The 22611-nt window shown below is 38.4% G+C and overlaps 1 protein-coding gene across 12 annotated transcripts in view; it reads right to left on the bottom strand.

The window, feature by feature from the left end:
• Positions 1–4655: 4655 nt before the first annotated feature.
• CD44 (CD44 molecule (IN blood group)) overlaps positions 4656–22611 on the bottom strand; it is a 52316-nt gene continuing 34360 nt past the window's right edge. For 5 of the 12 annotated variants that reach the window (XM_085580180.1, XM_085580181.1, XM_085580185.1 and 2 more), the window contains 9 exons: positions 21847–21951; positions 19991–20161; positions 18284–18445; positions 16989–17150; positions 15514–15771; positions 14455–14640; positions 11390–11494; positions 10057–10135; positions 4656–8052 (listed from right to left, as the gene is read on the bottom strand). In XM_085580180.1, coding sequence (XP_085436306.1) covers positions 7836–8052; positions 10057–10135; positions 11390–11494; positions 14455–14640; positions 15514–15771; positions 16989–17150; positions 18284–18445; positions 19991–20161; positions 21847–21951 — 1445 coding nt within the window. In that variant the 3' untranslated portion in view covers positions 4656–7835. The remainder of the gene's footprint in view (positions 8053–10056; positions 10136–11389; positions 11495–14454; positions 14641–15513; positions 15772–16988; positions 17151–18283; positions 18446–19990; positions 20162–21846; positions 21952–22611) is intronic. The other 7 variants (XM_085580182.1, XM_085580192.1, XM_085580183.1 and 4 more) reach the window with 6 other exon arrangements.

The following is a 22611-nucleotide window of genomic DNA, read 5'->3' as shown; positions in this document are numbered from 1 at the left end:
TACTTAAAATAACCAACCCATGCAGGAACCAGTGCTGTAATTACATGAAGCTGACTTTTCTGAAAATGCACACACCAACGGCTGATTCTCTAAGCCCTTGCAAATTCCTTGTACTCCTTTTCTCCATGTCCATAGCCTTAGAGAAAAGGATTATTTCAGAAGTGTGTTTGTGTCTGGAATGTGTTCCTCTCTACAGGAAATAGTCTGCTAAAAGGGGATATAAAAGCCAGTGAGTTATGAATCATGGACCCATATTAAGAGATATTTCTGTATCTCATCTAAGGCATGAAAGAACAACTGAGATAATACTTCGGGGTTGTTAGATCGGAAACAATCTTCTCCTTTGTGTTAGATAGTACAGGTGAACGGGACAAGGTTATAAAGAAACAGGTGGCCCCAACATACAGTGCTTTAGGAGGAAAACAGATTAAAAATTACACTCAGTTGGGCTGGAAGGAGTTATTGGAGCAAGCACTTGGACTGCAATAATGTACAATGTGTGCAGAGCCCTGTGCAGGTACCCAAAGCTGAGGCAGCTTCCCAGGCTGGGCAGGTGACTGCTGCTGTCTCACTTGTGCAGCGTGCAGCAGAGGCAGGGAGGAAAACAGATTGCATGCAAGATACGGGCTTGTGGTCCTGGTGGTTGGGGCAGGCACATTCTGTACATGTACACAGATAAATGACAAAACTGGCTGCTGCCCACCAAAACTGCAGGAATAAGGTCTGGAGGAGCAAGGCCTCACACTCTTGGTAGGGCTCCTGAAATACAGGGATGGGCATTTAGAAAATCAACATAGGGTCTGTTTTACACAGTCATTCTCATTCGTGACTGAACTAAAAATGTTTGCTTTTCATGTAGTCATTTGTCAAGCAGATCAATCTCCCATTTGGCTGTTTTCTTACTGGGATGCCTGAAAATGCTGCATGGATCACTCTCCTGTGATCCCTGGACACCACTTGAGAAATGCTGCTGTGCAGATGTGCAAGGCAGAAAAGGCAGCTGACTCCCAGCTCAGTGAAGCACAAGAAGAGAGACCAAGCAAGGAAATGCACTCAAAATTTATTCCACTATTTCACCCAGGTTACTGGTGTTGTTTAAATGGACTGGATCATTTCAGCTTTGTTTCTGAACCAGGCTTCTCCCATTTTTGACCAGCCAGTAAACAATGGGCAGGCTTTACACCTGTCCTCTTCATGGGCAGAGGGAGGAAGTCAACATTCTTGAACAAAGGGTAAGTTTGTTTTTAAATCACTGGCTGAACAAACAAGCATCCCTACCCTGAGTTCATTTCAGATGTTGACTTGATTAATGAAAGAAAGATTAACTAGAAAATAAACCACTAAAATACTGCAGAAAAAACCCAAGAGCTGTAAATCTAGTGAATCTGAAGATCGACTGCTGGAAAACAAAACATGCACAGTTTTACAGGAAGACAAACTCCATGTACTTGCACACGAGGTTACAGATAGACAGGCAATGCTTGAACAAAGCCAGAATGGAGAATAATTTGTGGATCCAAAAAGGAAAAGGAGCCCAGCATTTGCTCTGAGGTTTGTATCACTGATGGCTCTGGTCCACAGCACATGCAGGAACATTCTTCTCTCCCTTTGGTGTGCTGTTGTCAACTGAGATCACTGAGTCTCGTGTATGGGGCTCAGCTGTCATAAACTCAGCTGCAGGAAATTGTCTCCCTAAGCCAGCTCTGGTGAGGTGCTGCTAGCAATCTGCAGCAGCAGCCCTGAGCAGGATGCTTGCTTTTTAAAAAAAGTACTTTGATTAAATAGAAATATTTGTATTTAACTCAGAGTTTAACTCCCATCATGGGGCAGAACAGTTTATTACTGTTTCTTATGAGAAAAATGGAAGTGTGGAGTCTCAATTCGTGCAAAGGAAAATGTGGTCACTGAAAATGATCTAAGTGGTCTTTTTTCAGATTTACACAGGAAAGAAAAGCCTTCTGCCCTGCCGGAAGCTAGATGATGACTAGATGATACACACCATGACTACAAGTAAATTTAGAATTAAAGCTAAAACTCAGCTGTACCAAAGCCATTTAAACAATTAATACACTTCCACATGAGACTTCCAATATGGGTGTTAAATCTGAGTCCATCCTACCACAACTGCCCAAGACAAGGCTTTCAGGTGACAGGTACAAAATTTAGAGCCTCCAGAGAAGTGTAAAATGCCTTATTGCATCCTCCTCTGCCCTGGGTTACTCTGAGAATCACAAGGACTTCAGGACAAACACAGAAGACCTAAAAGTTTCTGGACATACAGAGTCTCCACTGCCTATGAGCCTTGTGCTGATTTACCACTTCCAGTCTACGTACCCCTAATCTCAGCTGTGCCTCAGCTTCAGCAGCAGCAGAAAGCTGCTGTTGACCTAAATTCTAAGTTAAGTGGGTGTTTTAGTGAGACTTTTCCTAAATTTTCTGAAAAATGCTGCAGGCTTTTCTGATAAATGCACTTAAATTTATGACATCTTAGATTTGAACAATTCTGTTCTGTGGTAAATTTGCACATCTTGTTTTCTAGTGGGACCAGAAATTACTTCTAAGAATTTCATTTTAGTACACAGGGAAAGCTATAGTATGTATTATGTATTAGACATGGAGAATCTTCCTCTAACCCCTGAAAAAAAAAAAAAAAAAAAAATTTGTACAGCTGTACCTTCTATCTGGAATATTAAAACTAGCTGAAACCATGTCTGTTTCTGAGAGAAAAAAGAAATCTTTTTTGACAGTTTTTGTGGACTTATTTTGATCGAAAACTTCATAATTTTTAAAATTTTCTTTTAAAGAAAAACTAAAGACATTCACATCAGTGTTCAATGCATACTTTTTGGTGGCAGAGAATGTATATAAAGGTGGTCTCATTCCCCCACATTTTCATCCAAAACCCTTTTGCCTGTAGAGTAGGAATAAATAAATTCCTTTTAATAAAACTTTTTAAATAAAAAGTCTGAGACTCCTTGAAGGTGTCACTCAGACAAAACCTTTCTATTGATTGCTGGAACCATCCAGCCAAAATTGGAAGGGTGTGTTTAAAGCATAGGTAAAGCTTTTGCTGCCCTTACTTTACCTGCATTTTAACAATAATCAACTGTCTTGAGGTCAGGAGAGCTGCTTTGATGGTAGATTCTCTTCTACAGTTTTAACTTTTAAAAACCCCTCCACAGCAGCTCATTTGACCAATGTGAGATCTGTATCAGTCTTGCACTTTCAGAACAGGAAGATAAGCAAGAGGTGGAATTGTCCCATCCCACTGTAAGAGGAGTCAGGGAGGACTCATTTTGATAGATTTCTTGGATGAAAATAATGCCCAAAAGCAGCAAATATTCAAGAACCATTTATTGATGGAGAAAGGATATGGTTCTGACCTGAGTGGGATAGAAAAGAGACCAGAGAGAGAAAAAGGGAGATGGAGAGAGTCACTGCTTTTATCTGCCAAGGCTGCTCCCACAGTTCCATTTCTCAGGCATTTTTTCCCAGGCATCCTTGACACCTGGCATGTGTTAGGGCTTTCAGCACATGTAGTAATTTTTCACCTCACATGTAGTATATGTTAAGGCAAAAATAAAAATCAAATCAGTCCCTCTCAGAAATGTTTTTGAAATCTTGCCTTTACTAGCCTTACTCCACAGGGGTGAGAAAGAGAAGACAAAAAGTGCAGTCTCTGTGCTGCACAAAACACAGTTACTCATCTTGCTTAATTTTGCCTCTCACTGCCACAGCTGCTTGCCCCCAGCATGGGGGATGCCACATGCAGCAGGGCATAGCAACAATGAGAAATAAGCTACCAGGGGAAAATTCAAACTCAGTTTGCAAATGAGGTAGTGGATGTAGAGGATGACTTGGAGATGGGGAGGTTCACAGGAAAAGGCTCTTTTTTCCTACTCAGAGTTGTGAAACATTTGAGTGCCAGGGTGCTGGGGGTGTTGAAGGTACTTTCCCAGCTGTAGTACAGAAATTTCACTCTCCCTTTACATACTTTCCTAGAAATTGTGCTCTCCCTCTGTCTTGAATCCCCCAGATTCATGCCCAAAACACCTTTGCACAATTTTTTCCACCTTAAGGAACAGGAATTCTGTCACCCACTCCCACACAGCTGGAACCGTGCCCCAGGGAACAGCCTTTTCCTGCCACCTTTTGTCCTTTTCCCCTCCACAGAGAAGAAATAGTCAGAACCTGTGGTTACCAAAAGGGCTGGTATTTCACTAATCATAGCTCTTGCAAAAACTCAGAGGCATTAGACCCCTGAACTTTTTAATAAAGCTTAAGAAATAATTGTTGTCTAATGGCCTAATATGGCTTAAAATAAACCCATTAACTGCTGACTTACAAAATACCCTGGTGTCTTTGTATGCGGAGGCAGAACACAGTTGTCAGAGGATTTATTTCCTTCATCTACAGAAAGAATAATTAGGGCCAGCCCTAAGCAGAATGATATGTGCTAAAGAGACACTTGGCATTTGTCTCCTAAAAATATTGCAGGAAAAATGCTTCAAACTAATTAGTAGAGAGGCTGTTGTTGTTGACAAGGGGTACACAAAAAACATCCCTACCATGTGAAAAACTGCAAAAGTACAATTTTGGAACTGGTATTGTGAAAAGGGTTTCACATCCATAAAGGCAGACATGACAGCTGTAAATCCTTTCTCTGCTTTAATCAAGTATTTCTTTTCAGAACTTTAAGAAAATACAAATTAAACAATCAGCCTGCATTGCTTCATGAAAATATCACGTTCCCATAAAACATACAGAGACTCTTAAATATGCTTGCTTCTTTAGACAGTATTCCACTGCTCTGGATCACATTTATTTGAAACTTTTTAAGACAAAGGAATAACAGAAGCTGATCGCAGGCTCCTTAGCATTTTTAGGAGAGATCCTCATTCTTCTTAGGCACCAAGCAAGGATCCACCAAGACACAGTGAGATATGTCAGTCACAGCTGATTTGTCTGTCAGAACCCAGAAGGAAGGGCTGGATCTTGCTGGGTGCTGCACTCTTCAAATGTTGTTAATTCAGTGAGCCAGGAATGGTTGTCAAGATCTTACTGGGTCAATCTTAAACTGAACCGAGTTGTTGTAGCTATTGTCTGCTTCTGGGGTAAAGCTGAGCTCATCACTAACTCCCAGAGCATCCGTGGAGCCCGGGGGAGGCCAGCAGAGCACACAAGGTCACACAGCATTCACCTCAGCCTGGCTTGGATTTTGCAAGCAGAAAAAATGATCACAGCACTCAACATGACTATCCACTAACTAACTTCTCTCCCACTAACAGCTGGACATACATTTCATCCTCAATGTGGAATCAGGTTTATTTTGGAAGCTTATTTTAAAGTCCAATGTGTTTTTAGCAATACTATTTCTAGTTACAATTTAGAGATGGCATTTTCTTTAATTCTGATTAATCTGTTAAATAAATATGCAAATATATCAAGTGCTCTATATAAAAATACATACACACAACAAACAAACCCTCATAATAAAAGCAAGATGAATAAAAATATGTACTGTATTATACATATGAAATGGCCATCTAGTTTTGAAACTATAATGAAACAATTACACATAAGTCACAGGACATAACCTAGAAAGAATCAGCATATATAAAATAATGGCATTGCTTCTTGAGCATCTCTCATTTAAAAATATACAAAGAACTCAGCCAGTGTTGCCTGTGCTTTTATAGCTACTGATTATAAGATAAATTATGAAGAAGTTTGCCAACTTCTTCATTCAGCATCTGAACAGGAAGATGAATGATGTGACACCGATTTTTTGGTTTTTTAAAAGAGAAGTTCAGCCTCCAAGACAGTGAAACATGTCCTTCTCACTAAGACCTATATTCAGTTAGGATTTAAAGATTTTTAATTCTTACTCTGGATCTCCATACTTAGTGGAATGAGTACGTAACAGCAGTTTAAACACAGCCTTCAGCAGATAATTTTGATTTCTAATGACAAATAGAAAGGTGTGCTTAAAAACATTGAACAAAAACAAATCTGTTCACAGATGAAATATCTGACCTGCATAAAGTCAGAAAACATCCTATGTGTATTTTAAAACATCACCTTGTCTTGAGACTTTTTGCCCAGGTGCAAATTGCCCTGAGGAGATCTGCCAGCAGATACCAGGGCACTTGAGCATTTCCATGAAGCACATGGGAAACTGCTGGAGGGCTGTGACTCAAAAATATAATCAACAGTCTTGTGCTTTATGTTCCAGTAAAGATCAGTGCTAGCTAAAGTCAGTATTTAGCCAGCTGAATGTTCATCCTCCAAACTGCTTCAGCTGGAGAACACAATATTACAAACTTTAGCCGAAGAGTTTCAGAGACAGGGGCTATGGTCAGTGAGCAGAACTCCTGAACAGCCCTGCTACAGACCATCCACATCCCATGGCTGATTTTTCCCTTCATTTCCTGGGGGCAATCCAATTAGAAGTTACAATTCTCCCTCCATTCCAATAAGCTTTCTTAAAAATGGCACAGATCACTGGTAGCAAATAATTTTTTTCTTGACAATTCATATCAATATAATGCACAGCATCATAGCTTAATACAAATACTTTACATAACAGACACAAAAGGATGTAACAAAAGCATGTAACAATGCAGCTCAGCTATTCTACTATATTACATGGCTGGGAAGAGTTTCCTTTCATTTGCTTTTATCTTTTCTGTAGAAATTGAACTTCTGGTACCAAAATGCAAGCAATATTTCTTTTTTTGTGTTTTTAAAAAGCTGATGGAAAAATGTAGATGAAGTAGAATTCAGAGGAAATGAGGGAAATCGTAGAAAAGCAACTTTTATAATATCAGCAATCTTGTATAATGTAATAATTATAGGGGAAAAAAATTTAATAGGCTCAGCATCTCCTTAATAAAATGGAGCAGAATATAGAGACCCATTTTCAGGAGTAAAATACTGTCTGCTTCCCTAGTGATCTCAATTGCTTGATTTGTGCATATGTGATAGAGCTGGGGTCATTTTTTTTAATTCATTATCTTAACTAACAGGCTCATTAAAAACATGCACAAACATGGACCAATGAATGAGGGAGAAGAGCAACGAACACTTCAGAAATGGAAGGATAATTGTACAGGTTGCTAGGATAATAAAGAATAGAAGTTTATTATGTTTCAGCTCATGTTTTCATGCCTTTATTACCCCTCCAGAGAAGACTTGTCCACAGATATGGACTATGTCCATAGATATTTAAAAACAAAGATAAATAAACTTTGTCCTTCTGGGTTTCTCTTGTTGCAGACCAAGCCACACATAATTATAAAATGTCACTTTTTGTTTATCCAGGCAGATTCTCAATGTACCCACTGCTATTCCTGGCTGGAAGGCATTTCTGAAGGATTCTGCTGTTGCAGACATTGTAGAAGATGCCTTTTGGGTTGAAATTTGATTTTTTTACTCTTGACATTTTTCCTCACTTACTTCTGTGCCATGGCATGCTTAATACTTTAAATATCTGTAAGATGGAATGACTGGATACTTCGTTAGCTCCACACAGTGAAGACCTTCCATCTGGGGAATAATGATGTAAACTTGTATGCCTCCTAACATCCAGGACACAGTGAGAGTCCTCTGTGAAGGGACTGGGAACTGAAAGCATTATGCAACTCTTGGGGGTGTATTTCAGAAAGCACATGTCAATTTTTAAACTCAGGCATCATTGCAAAGTGATTAAAAAGAAACAGAACTTATGCTTATGTTCAAAAGACATCAGTAGCACAGTGCATCTGTGAATTCCTGTTCAAGTTCCACGTGATTTTGGTTTCCCCAGCCCTGATCTGCTTGGCAGTGTGGTACCATTACACTCCAGTCTTCATCTCCAACTCGTGATGATTTTGTGTTTCATTAACAGTCAGGAATTCATCACATGCTTGTGTTCGGTCATTTGACTGTTCTTTATGAACCAAGTGCACCATTTCTTGTGATTTGCTGATATCTCCATTTAATTCACTTGTCTTCCTGTCCTCCACTGCCCCTTTGCCATTGTTAATCACTAGCTTTTTCTTCTGCCCACATCTAGAAAGAAAAAAAATTAAATATTACAAATAGAGTCTAACAAAAATAATAAAAAACTGAAGGTCAATATTCAGGAAAAGGTGATTGAAAATTAAACTTGTGTCTGCCAGTGCAGACTTACACCATACAAAGCATAAAGCTTCTCCATACTGCATATTTTATTTTTGAAAGCATCCATCATTATATGCATAAAATTTATCAGGAGCTCACTTATGTAATTTGTATTTACTGTTAGTACATGTAGCAATAACATTCATTACTGAAGGCTAGAAATTTTTTTTTCTATCATTTGAATTTATCAACATTTATGAACTTTGTAAATAGCCCTACTATGAGGACACCTTCAAAATCCAGGCTTGGGACCACAGCTTTGAAAATGCACAAATTCTTAAACAAGCAGGAAATCTGGATCAAGCTCTCATCTCGTTCAACAGGACAACTGTTTTTTCTTTTGTATTAGCATGTCAAGCTTAGAAGCCAGCCAACAGTAAGGAAATACAGAGAGCTAGTCTTGCTGCTGTTTGCAGCAGAGCTCCTTGTGATGTTCAGGTAGGAAATAGGTGCTGTGTTTTTAAAGTTACACTCACTGTAGAGCTGTCCAATAAACCTTATATGTAGCTCTGAATTAAAACACGCACACACACAATCTTTTAAAGAGTCACCAGTCCAAAGCTGATGCACTGGTTATCATGGGCTGGGTATCCTTCAGCATAGCACAAAAGCACCACTTGCACAGCTGTCAGATTTACTGTTTAGATGACTCTCTGGCTACACAGTGCTGGGCAACCTGCTTGTCCTCAAACAGCCTTGTGTAAATTGAATATGCAGAGCCCAGCATGCCTAAGAAGGACAATATGTCTGTGAAGTTGGACTTTTAAGTGCTTTCTTCTTAAATGAAGCATATTTTTCCCCGAAGGACTAATCTGGCTGTTCAATTTTAATATTATGCTTCTGAAATACCGTTTTTTTCATGTCTACTGACTCACAGATGAGGGTGATTTTATCTGAAGTAGCTTGGTTCACTCTGCTAATGCTACACACACCCTTGGGAATGATTTCCTGCTCTGCAGCCATAAAATGCCAAAAGACGCCAGTGAGGAGCTGTGGAGCTCCACAGCCTCTTAAAGAGCAGCTCAGAGTGCTCCGCAACCAACAGACTAGGAAAAAATGTGCTCACTGCTTCCTGCACAAAAATCTCCACATATTATATGGTCATTCTGAAAAATATGGAGTTAAAATCCAACATTCAAGTAGCAAATAGTTACTCTGTTAAAAAGCTCAATCTTAACATTCAAGCAGCAAAAGGCTGTTGAAGACAATTGGGAAGCAACCTCAGAACAGGCCCCAGAGAAAAGAAAGAGGTAAAAATATTATAGCCCATCCTTCAGGCAAGGGTTTTTCCAATTTCCCAGCTAACTTTGCACAGATCACTGCATTTCCTTCCATCCTTGGCTTCCTCATCTGTAAAATGGAGCATGTAAAGCTACTGAGAGCTCTGAGAGCAATGTTAGCATATATGCTTGTGGCTGCCAGCTGTGATATTGGCAGCTGCTCAGAAGAAAGCGAGTAACAGGTTGTGATGGTCTGAGATAGCCCTTCACACTGCACACAAACACTTTAATGGTGGAGGATTATTCCTGGCTCATCCTGTGGTTGTTACTGTCTATATTCATCTTACAACTTCCGCTCTCTGTGAACATGGTTTTCCCATTAATAACTAATAGAGAGTGTAATTAATTTCCTGTGATCTACACAGAGTTAGTTTCCATTTGAAAGATTAAACAGTTCATATAGGGGCTGACTTCATGTGAGTGTTTCCAGGTGACTGTGAAGGCACCTGTGCAGGACATGGTGACCTGGGTCACCACACTACAAGCCACAGAACTTTGCAGAGGATGCTCTTTCCTGTGGTTTGCTACTCTGCTCTTTGAGAAAGCTTTGGAGACTCTCAAGGAAGGAAAAAGTAAGGCAGTGTGTTTTGGAAATGTAAAGGGGTGGCCTTACCTTCTGCGACTGTTAACAGCAATGCACACTGCAAGGATCAATGCAAGCACCACCAGAGCAGCAACGATGATCAGCCAGTCTGCAGGGACAGGTGAGGGAGGGGAAGAGAGCGTGTGAATGTAGCTAATGAGGGTTTGCCATTTCACAGAACTGCAGAAACACCATCTCTTCTACTTCCTTTCAGCTGTCACACTCTTTTCCTAGCTCCCGTGAATGTTTGTCTGGTGTATGAAGTCTTTCCATGCAAATCAAAGACATTTTCATCACTCAGCCATACACAGGCCAGCTCAGATTAAATACTCCATCACTGTTGTCACCTGCAAGCACTTTGGTGGGCATAAGTGAAGAGGAGCTGTTTCACTGATTTACCCCAATGGCAAAAGAAAAGGCTTAGCATGACACACCTACAATCTCAGGCACAGAAGCAAGATGAGTTTTAGCACATTTTTAATAAAGAAGGTTTCACAACCTTCCCAGTAGCTTCCTCTCTACTACCATTACAGCTCTGCTGCCATTACAGATGGGGGTCCTCTCTCAAGAGCTATGTCCTGTATTTTCTTTGTTTGAAACAACTGTTCCTTGTTTAACAAGACTCATACATTTAATTTGCAACAAATTATCTCTTCTAATTAGTTAATTACTAGTACTCCATGGTGAAAAACTGATAAGCATTATTTTCGTAGCATGCTCTTCTTATATCTCCCTTCAGTTTTCCCTGCAAATGATGAGTTCTTCAAAAGGTGCTCCAAAGGTTACCTTCCCAAAATTTTATGTGTACTCTTCTCCATTTTTTTTCCCATGTGACTAATGCAATGCCTTGAACTGAACACAGAGTTTCAGCTCTGGACTTGCTTGGCCTAAGTACAGTGGAATAATTACTTTCTCTGTTTTAAAAATGATTTTATCACTAATAAGTTCCAGAATATATTTGCATTCTTTTGCAGCTGTATCATGGTGCTGGCTTCTTTTTATCCTGTTTTAGTTCTGCACGCTCTCTTCTGGAGAGCTTGTCTCAGATGTGATTTTCTCTGAACATTCTCATGGATATGATACTATGCATATAACTTTACTGAGTTTTGCCTGATTTCATTTCAATTTATAAAAGTTAATTGAATCTTAATCCTATTCCCCAAATGCATGATTTCTCTCATCTTAATATTGATGAAAAATTATTAGTCAAACATGCTCTGTCTTTCAGACTACTTGTCAAATGCTTAATATTTTCTGATTCAGAACAAAGGCTGAACAACTGCATTAGACCTTCATTTTCATCTCTTACTTCAGTTCATATGAAGACAATTCTGTCCTTGGATTTTTAAAACATTTGACCCACCTGGTACACGGGCCGACCTTGGTTGTGAATCTATTTTTGTTGTGGCAGTCTCTCCAGAGGATGTAGTGGATTCATAATGTCCCTTGTGTGGTCCTTGGGTAGAGCCTAAAGAATAAAAACATCCCATCCATTAGGCCAAATCTGCTTGATGGATATTTAACAGCAACGTATGAAGACTGCAACTTAAACAATGTAAAAATCAAACTCTGGAAAGTCCATGCTGAAGCAGTTAATGAGTGTTTATACTGAAAACTATCACATAGACTATAAGCATGACACTCATCTGAACTACAGCTAATTTATTATTTTGAGAAGAAAAATTAATGGCTTTCCTCTCTTGTCTCGTGTGTTTCAATTCTATTATGACGCAGGATAAAACTGAACACCTAAAACTATAATGATGTCATAAAATTGAACAATAGTTCTCTGAATGATTGTGACTTTGGGAGCTACAGAGTGAGACTCTAAAAATTAAAAATATTTTTTTCCTAATAGAAAAAATTGTTCTCTGCAAACTTAGATCTGGATACTCTTGCCCTTTTTAAGAAGTCGGGTAATTTGATTCCAAGATGGTATTAAATCTTAAATAAGTCTCTTATATTTTCTAAGCTGGTCATACTGCTTAAACGTTTAGGCAATTATATTCCTGGCACATGCTATTGCCATAAGGGTATCCCAAGTCTAAAATTATCAGCAGACTATAGATACAGTAATTTCATTTGGGAATACTGCTTCATCATCACTGCAAAAAAAAAATATTATAGATCTCCACCTCTCTGAATTATTCCAGACTCTAAGGAACTAAACTCTAATCAGCTGTAAAGTTATTTTTCTTTGACACACAACTAATTTCTGTCCAGTATTTCTGATCTCATTTCCTAGTAACAGCTGGCAAATGCAAAACAGACAAGCATGTTTTATTCCCTCTGTGAAGAATATCCAGCAAGCAGTTCATGAGTTTTCCAGATGTTTTTATTATTTTTATTAACAAGAAACTTATTGACTGGCTTGTTGTTTGGTGCTATCTCACAACAAAGGATAGAACACAAATTCAACAATGAAGAGTCTTGATCTAGCAGCAAAGAAAGCTGACCAAGAGGGACCTACTAACTTGTCTACACTACATCTCAGCAGATTTTTTTTTTTCAGTGCTTTGTATCATCTCTGAAAAATGCCAATCTTTTTCACCACAAAACCCCTTAGGAAGGCATTCAGACATTTATTAAAATTTGTGTGCTCCAAAACCTGCTACGTTTGCTGCTCCCCTGAGCACTGAGAAGAAGCAGCAAGGGTCAGCCACGTTCCCTGCTGTTCTGGCTCTGGGGAGCTGCTTGCAAGTGGCAGGGAGGAAACCTCAAAAGATCTCAAGATTTCATTTTTTTTTTTATGGGAAATTATTTTTTGTTTTCAGTGGACTGATTTTTTATTCTGTGGATGCTTGACACTTAGAGTGATGTCTGACCACAACTTAAACATTGCTGTACAAAAAAAGCAAGTGAAAAAAAAAAAGTGTTACAGTACATCAAACCATTCATTTGATCAGAGAAGGCCTTTACCAATACATTCCTGAATCTCTTCCATTCCATTTCACCTATACTGGGCAACATTACAAATGAATGAACCCTTCAATATACTTTTTAATAACAATGGTAGTGCCTTAGTAATTCCTGTTTACTGTGTTCTTAAAACGCACAAAGAGAAGGTAAATGACAAAAGGAAGAGTTCAGAGAAAATGGCCTTCTGAGCCTTTTGCCAGGGTACTGAAAATGTTCCCACTGAGAAAAATATTCCCACTGAAAAAGACTCAAACCAGTTCTTACAGGTTTTATGTGCATAAAACAGAAAGGTAGCAAACATTTTTTCACAGTCTGTAATGTCTGCATATAAAATTAAAAAGGCAGCTTAAATGAATTAAGAGAATAGGGCCTGTGAAATGAAAGAAAATAGTTTTATTAGGAAGACATTATTTAAAACAGATTTATCTTTCCAATAAAATTCTGACAAATACGTACTTTGCATTTATAGTGCTGTGCCTATGTCAAAATACTATAACCAGGCAATTTTGTTAGAGCTGAATTTACTGGTTTGTACAAAATTCTTGAAAAAAAATTAGCCCAAGTTCTACTGCACAATATATTAATCAATACTAATGAATTATTAAAATAATCACCTTTCAAGTGTTTTTTGTATAATGCTGTAAAAAATATAGGTATGTAATCTTGTTTATAGGTAATGAATGTCCACAGGGCATTGGTGAAATTCTACTCTGGAATGGTTCCACTAACTTCCAAGAAAGTGCATGAAAACAGTCTTTGGATTAGCTGAATTGGGACAAAACCTTTTACTGTTAGCATGGTCATTCATATGGAAGCTACATTTGGGAATAAGGAAAAATCCCTTAATTTCCCATATTATTGGTATGTGACCACACATTAAAAATATCAAAGGCATGTAGTATCATAAGCAAACACTGGTAACTGCACTAACTTCATCAGAAGAATAACCCTTTGAAAAACAAGGCTGTTCACAAATGAAAAGTCAGTTACAGCCCAGTAACAGCTACAATTAATCACTGGAAAGATGCCAACAGCACATATAGCTAGGGAAAAAATGGTGTTACAGAGAATTACCTTTCTTTTGTACATATTCAACTAATTTAGAAGGTTGCAAATGGGGGGAAAGTGACAGATAGTTAAGGGTTACATAGCTGTCATTCATGCCCAGGAAAAAAAGAAAGACAAAATGCTCTCACAAATGTATGGGCATGAGCAGAAAGCTTGCACTTCTTCATTTCAACAGTTGTGTTACCACATGCTGATATCAGCATATAAGAAAAGCTTATTTGCGAAATACTATTTTCAGCCTTTAGCTAATGCTTTTACTAGAAAGACATACCATTAATGACATCTTATCAGCAGGTTAAAACTAGTAACAAAACCCAAAAAGGAAATCATAATATGACAACAATTTACAATTATGCTTAGTACACATTTTTAGAAAATAGCCATTGTCCACAATAACTTACTGACGGATAAATGAAAATTGTTATAATACATTGTTCTTACTGGTAGTAAGCGGAGTCTGCAAGGGAATAAAACGGTCCTCAATGTCTGAAAAAACTCCAGGCATCCCATGGACATGGAAACCATCTGTGGTGTTTGCTGGTTCCCCGTCCCTTCCAGGTGCAGTGCCAGGTGTCAGTGGCTCCTTGGTTGCTTTCTCTAGGTCAGCATCATCCACAGATTCTACAACTGCCATGATGGTGGCATGATCAGGGAGCACTCACAAAAACCACCACCAATATAATTTCCTGGGCTACAGCAAGCCAGAAAGCACCTTCACCTTCCTCATGCAAAGTACAGAAGGAAGAGAGAAGACATGAAGGCCTCTCCTTCTTCTTCCACACTGTCACTGGCTTCTGAGAGACCCTTAAGCTCCACATCTATGCTCAGCATGTAGGAGCAAGATGCTGGCAACATATACAGAGCCCAGTGACAGATGGAAAGGGGAGACCTTTAGAAGAGACTTTAGCAGCAACAACCTGACCCTGGAACTCAGGAGTGAGTGGCCTCAGCTCTGTCAGTCTTTCCTGGCAGTACACAGGGGAAGAGAAGTAAGAAACTGATGGCAGAATTTAAGGGAAGTCATTCTTCTATGAATGCACTGCCCTCACCACTGGGACACCACTGCCCAGTGATGGTGCTGCTGCTGAGTTGCAGGACCAAGTCAGCTGATTAACCTGCCAAAGCACCTCCACCACACCAGTCAAGGTGCCAAAGCATATCCAGCCTGATCACACTGATGCGCAAGAAAGAAAGATGAGGCTGGGGATTCAGAATCACCAAAGTGCATGTCTTGCAGAACATTTGGGAGATCACCCAAAAACACGCTTCAGCAAAGGTTAGAAACCGCCAAGTGCACCGGCAAGGAGCCTCTTATGCCTCGTTCACAGATCCTATGACAGATTTTTCACTGAAAGTCCACACTAAGAATGAAGATTCCCCAGGATGAGAAAGATAGTGCAAGGAGTCATCTTCAGCAGAAATAATGTCTCATTTCACACCAGACATGAGAAATGAGTATGATCCATTATTCTTACTGGTACCCATCAGAAGAGTCATTACCAGTTTTGGTCACACTGGCTGTGGTCCTGTGGAGCACTTCATCTCTGGGCATATCCGTGGGATTTGTGATGCCTTCAGTGCCCTGTCCTCGTTCATCATCTGAAGGCAGAGGTGTCTGAGTTGTGTCTTCGTGGTGGGCACCCTCAGGAGAGGAAGCAGCTGTTACCACAAGGTGAGGTGCCCACGCTCCCTGGGTTATATCTTCTGGTGCCAGAATGTCAGTGGAGGCTGTGACTGTTGTGGTGATGGCCAAGTTAACTTCAAAAACATTTTAAAAATGCACCTTACATATTACTCCCTCTTTATTTTTAGTATACTCTACCTTTTTAATTTATTTGCTTATATGGACTATGCAGTAAGAAAAACAAAACAAACAAAACAAAGCCACAAGCAAAGAATATCCTTTGCAAATGACACACTCTTGTCTCTTCCTTCACTAATATTCAAAATGCAGCCTAAAATGTTGGTTTTGAAAATACCTAGTGAATACTGCTTAGAAGTGAGAAAACAGCAATATTATTTTCAGGATGAGTATAAGAATTCCTGTTGTTACACAGGAATCAGATTGGAATGACAATTAATAACATTTGAACAAATTGCAAAATCATACTTGAGTTTTCATGTTTGCAACTGACCTTTCAAACCTCATAAAGCTTGAAAACAGTGAACTGGGAAACTTTACAGAATCTCACTCATATTTAGAAAATATGAGCAGATGAAAGAGAACACAAGCTTTTTAATCTACAGACTGTATTTATAATCCACACAATTTTTAGCTTTCATAGCTCTCTGTCAAATCCTAAATGTTGAGGATTAAATAATCCATATAAAAACAGATTTTGAGGAAGAAAAGCAAAAGGATAACAGCAAATTTTTCCTTAGAATGTCTTTTCTAGAAAGTGCAGGAAGAAAAGATGCAAGAAGTTCCAAACAACTGCAGTGTGATAAAAAATACCTTATTGTATTGAATAAAAAAATCCAAGTATTTTGAATGAAGACAATTTTAAATTGATAACATGCAGAGTTTGAGAATTTAAGTGAGAACCTTGCAGAACTACATTAACAAACTCCAATAAATTATTTCAAATTTTACAGTATTAAGAGAATATATTGAAATATTAAGACCAGAAATGACCAGACATGAAAAACAAACATTTACACTACCAACTACCTCCAAAAGCAACTGTTTTCTCAGTTAAAAATACACCTGAGCCAAGTCAGGGGACATAAGAAACAGGGCACACAGGAAAAAAAATATCCTTAAAGAGACAGGAATTCTTGTTGGGATATCCACATGCAACAAAATTATAAAAGCATTTGCACTGCAATTTCACAACAAGAATGCACACTTTGAAGATGAGAAAGACAGGGAAAGAAGTCAGTTTCAGAAGAAATAATGTCTCATTTCACACCAGACATGAGAAATGAGTACAATCCATTATTTTTACTGGAACCCATCGGAGGAGGGTCATTACCATCTTTGATCATAGTGGCTGTGGTCCTGTGGAGATCTTCATCCCCAGGGGCATCCGTGAGATTTATGATGCCTTCAGTGCTCATTTCTGGTTCATAATCCCAAGGCCGAGGTGGTTGAGTTGGCTCTTTGTGGTGGGTCTCATCAGGAGAGGCAACAGCTGCTATCATGGTTTAATAACAGATGATTTAAACACAGATTATATATAATAGCTGTGCATTCCATGTGTGTGCTGCTGTGGCCTTCCCATTACCATCCCAAGCCTTCTGCTCCCCTTAAAGCACTGCTACCCTTTCCACTCCACAAAAAGGGCAGAGAAGTGAGACCTTGTGTGCATCGTCACTGCGCTCTCACAGTTCTGCTCAGACATACCCATTTGCTGTCCTCGCCCGCTTTTGTGCTTAATCAAAAAGACTCCCGAGGGCAGTGGGCCCAGGGAAATACAGAGGCAGCAGTCAGAAGGATCTCCTGACTGCATCCCAGGCTACCTACAGAGTCTCAGCTTCCTCAGCACTGTCACTTGCTGTTACAGTGTGTTTCACCTTACAGGCATCAGTTCTGAAATACCGACAGTCAAGAAGACATGAAGGCCTCTGCTTCTTCCTCCACACTGTCACTGGCTTCTGAGAGACCCTTAAGCTCCACATTTAAGCTCAGCATCTTGGAGCAAGGTGTTTAGCAATACACAGATTCCAGTGGCAGATGGAGAGGGGAGATCTCCAGAAGAAGAGATCACACCATGTTTTTAGAATATTATTTTAATGTTATAAATACTATGTTATATGAAAATGCATCATGATGCTGTGTCATGCTAGTTTTATAGATTCCTGCCTTTCATCATTCTATGAATGACGCAGAAGGATAAATATTTCAATAAAGTCTATGAAAAGAACACTCTTTCTCCAGGTGTGATATTCAAAAATTGTATGGATTAACCTCTTGAGGTAAAAATATATGTAAGTATGGATCTGACTTCATGATAAAGTCAGTCTGGCAGCACTAAATAATATAACTTACATAATGAGCTGGATGAAATTTCACAGCCGTGCTTCACTAAGGAATTAAAAACTCTATAAGTGGTGTTGGCAAGTAAAAAACAAGAGCTAAAATTTAAATCTTCTGTTTCACCACCATCCAGACAGGGTGCAGAGAAAATTAATTACTCTACAGTTTATGAGATTATTTTAAGAGATCAGTGATTACTCCTGTCTACAAGTTCTTGCAATATCTTTCCAGGAGAGGCCATCTGAGAGACAGAAGTGTTGGAACATACATAACAGACAATATTACTAGTACCTGTAGTGGAAGACTCTCTTTCATGATGGCTCTCTCTGGAAGCAGTATCTCTATCCGTTACAGCAGGCTGTGTGGCATAATCCTCTCCCTCATCCCAGCCTGGATACACCAACGGGTCTTGCTCTGAGTTGTTCTGTTTGGCCCCATGGCTGGGGACCATAGCTGTTATGATGATGGTGAAGCAATTATGAACTCAGTATATAAAGATCCATTTCTCACATTATTCTTCTCTTCAGTTCTTGTCTCTATGACAGGTCTTGCTCACATGTCTACTACATTTAATGGCAAAGAGAAGTAAAGCAGATTTGCTTCTCATCCTGGTTTATACTTAGAAATGCTGCCTACTGTCATTAGTAGGACCAACTCCTTCCTCAATCTGAGCATATGCTTTTCAGAATCAAGGTGTCTTACTGTTTTTCAAAAATATTTCTCTGAATCTTGCTGTCAAATTTGTATTGTTGAATATTAAAGCAAAATTCACTGATGCAGAATTAAAAACCCTGAAGACATAAGTAACTGCAAGGATATGACCCATCAGTAAGATTTCAAACATATAAATTGAGTGTGTTGACTACATCCAATTTCTTGCCCTCAAAGTTTCACTGTTTCATTAGTTGCAGCATTTCCAGGAAAACAGACAAAGAGGTGTGACAAAAGTTAATGCTAGGTCATGGTTCAGATTTGTGAATGGTGCATACAATGAATAAGACAGCATTCAGCTGGAGAATATCTGATCTTGTAGTTATTTAGAAAAACACTATCCATGTCAACTAACCTGTATATTTTATTACACAATCATAGCAAAAGAGTACACAAATTGTCTAAAAAGTATAAATCTTCTTAACCCCTTCAACCCAATAAGAGGAGGAAAAAAGGAAAATTTGCCACACTGTTACAATTTTAATTGCAATTAGGCCAATATGTATTGCTGCAGTAGTGTAGTATAACATATTATCAGAGACCTGTATTTGATAATTCACAAGAGCAGATGATGACTGTGGTGCATTCACTGTTGGCAGTGCTTAGTACAGCACATCTGTCATTAACTCATAAGTTTGGTATGCTCACAGGAACAAAAATTAAAATGTATCCATTTTCAGTTACCACCTTCACAGTATAATTTGATCTTTCATGTTTCAATTTATTCAACCAATGAAAATGAGAACTCTCTCTCTTATTCTACATTATGCTTTGTTTTCTTCCTTTCATCACCAGTATCATCTTGCCATAGCTCAAAAGTGGAATGAGTAGACACTCCAGATAATTTTTTTTTCACTATAACTGTGATTAACAAAAACTGGGGAAAAAAAAATCCCAGGTCCAATAATGGCTTGCAACAGGGAAGTGAACACAGTTCCCAAAGGAGTGAAAAATTTAACACCTTATATTTTTTTAATTTAAACCTTCTCTGTTTCCTGTGGACAAAACTCTGGTAGACAGCTTGCGACTGCATGACACACAACACAAAACATAGGAGACAGTTACAGAATTAACCTACTAAAGGTCTTGACATGCAAGACAAATAAAAGAGAAACATCTGGGAAAAGTCTGAAGAATATAGTAATTTTAAAAAATAATTATATAATATCAAAATTGCTAAAGTTTGTTCACAGAACCTGTGTTACTGTCTCAGAATGCAAAAATGTTAGCAAAACGAAATCTTTAGAGAACCCTGAAAATTTACTAAAATGTGACCTATAATATTACCTGTAGAAGTTTCCTTTCCAAAATAATTTTCACCTGCAGTAGTAAATTCATGTTGTTCAATACTGCCAGTGGTATTTGCAGGATTTTGTTCTTGACTGATCTCTCCAGAATGAACGCTGTGTAATAGTGGATGTTGGGTTGGTCCTTGATGTTTTTCATTTTCACTTGTAACTAGTGATGGTAAGATTGTGATTGAATCAATAATGATCAAAATACACATTGTCATATTTTCTTTGTCATCATGGTCTACATAACAACCACGTTTGGCTTTTGCATTTTGGCTTTTTCCTGTTGTTGTTGCATTTCATGTGAAATGAAAGATGAAAGAAAACAGAAGTCCTTTGGAAACCCCACCACACAAAAGCATCACCAGGAGCAGCAGAAGATTTAAGTACACTAGAAAGGATCCCAATGACCAGTTGAAGATAAAAGATATCTAAGAACCAGAAGAGCTCAACTGAAACAACAGCTAGCATCTCTACATCATATTTATTAATACAAACTTAACTCCTGAGTTTGTGTATTCTGGGTTTTTAAAGTAAAACACTGATGAACCTTCTCTTTTGAGTTATCTCAATTGCACAATTACAAAACTGGCCCTAAGGAAATTGTAAATTTCTTCTTGGATTTGGATGAGATTGGATGAATTAAATAAATAGGTTCCTATAAGTAGATAAGCATACTTATTTTGAACTCAATAATAATTAAAGTTCTTACCAATAAAATTAATTCATTGCTTGCTCTTTAACTTGCTGTTGTTTACACAGCAGAAGACGCAGTCAGAAATCAGGTGAAGTACCACCACCATAAGAGATGCTCTAATGAAGGTTTGGAAAAGATACATCAAGAAAAGATACATCTAAGATGAGCATAAGAACTCAGCTGGAAATATATTTGCCTTGAGTATCAAACAATTCCATAAGTGGTATATAAAAGTAAAGCTAAGGTCCTTATTCAGAGCATGCAAAGAATATGTTACATATGTCATAAGTTACCAGAGAGAGAAAGTATGCTATTTCCCAAGAAGACAAAAACTGGAGGAACATTCATCTTCACATTCAGGCAATGAAATATTTGTAAAGACAGCACTCATGTAAATGTAGTTCATTATTTTTAAATTAAACCTAGTACATACATATTATCTCACAAAAAAGAGTCAATATTAATAAATGTATGAATACAACTGATCTAACAATACTTCACCACTAAAAGGAAGTTATCACAAAAAACATTTCTGTGTGATTACAGAACCTGTTCTAATGCCAATTGTATAAACTGCTGTTCAAAACAATCTCAGAACCAGAAAGATACAGAAAAATAGCTTGAGAATGCACTCTGTAAGCTTTTGCCTACAAAAGATTTTAGAATTGAACATTTTGGTATCTCAGTTGGCTACTGGCACTAACACTGATAGCAAAATGTTCACGTTCATCTGGAGATAATATATTAGCCTTCATAGGACAATTTATGTCTTGAAAACACTAGATTCCTTTTTTTTCTTTTGTCTTCAGATTTTACAATAGAATTTTTGAAGTGGAAAAAGGGATTTTTTTTCTCACCAAAAGTTACAGTCTGCTCAGTTTTATTGCACACTACTGGCAGTGCAAATTTTAAAATACCAGAAATGTGAGGAAAAGTAGCAAGAAATTAGATACGTAAGATAGACTTTAAATGACAGATGAATGTTACAGATGCCACCTTTGAGGGCTCTAGTACAAACAGTGTAAAGGGTTTACATTGAACTGATAAGCTGAGGCTAATGGTATGGGAATTACAAACAGCTGCACCCCGAGTGTCACACTTCACTGAATTATATTAGAAATCTGAGCATTATCTGAAATGCTTGATTGCTTTACCCTTGCTAGCAGAGCTAGGATACTGCTCCTCTTCATCTGTAAAGGTGGGGTTCCAATGGTCTTGGGTGGTGATTTCCAGAAGTGTTTTGTGTTGTGAGGCCACAGCTGTTGGGACAATGGAGGATTCAATGCTGACTATGCTCTAAATCTACTCTCTGGGTGTACCATAAAGGTGATGGAAAACAGAACTTCTTGCATAGCCTAGCTGTAGTCTCTTTACTCTTCTTATCAAATCCCTCCACATCACACCAGTTGCTCTTTTCTTTGCATTTGACAGATGCAAAGTTTCCCAAGAAAAATGGAAAAAACAGGCAGCAGAAGAATAATGTACAGTAGAAGCAATGCAAAACCATTAGAGCAGTTGCATAAAATTAAACTAATGTTTTAGCAGTAATGCTGGACCTAATGAATATGGCAGATATCTCCATACATGTAAAACATGCTTGCTAAGTACTCAAGAAGTACTCAAGAAGTACCATGTTAGACTATCCATAACAGGGCAAAAAAGCCATGGTCAGCAAAAAAATGAGAGCACCTTGACAAGCACCAGGAAGTCAGTATTAGTCAAGAAAGTTATAATACAATTAAAAAGATAAAACAGAACTTCTACAAGAGTCTGTGACCAGAGACTGAATACAGTTTCACCCATGGATCATGCAGAGACCACTCGGCTGTCAAAGGTATGGAATGCAGTACAGCTGTGGGACAAGTTACCAATGCAGAGTCTCAAAGATAAATAAACACCGAAACTATCCAAAGCGTAGG

Source organism: Lonchura striata, chromosome 5 (genome assembly GCF_050655825.1).
Source record: "Lonchura striata isolate lonStrDom1 chromosome 5, ASM5065582v1, whole genome shotgun sequence".
Taxonomy (NCBI): Eukaryota; Metazoa; Chordata; class Aves; order Passeriformes; family Estrildidae; genus Lonchura; species Lonchura striata.
Note: the sequence above shows the minus strand (reverse complement) of the source record. Positions and strands in the feature narration are given on the sequence as shown.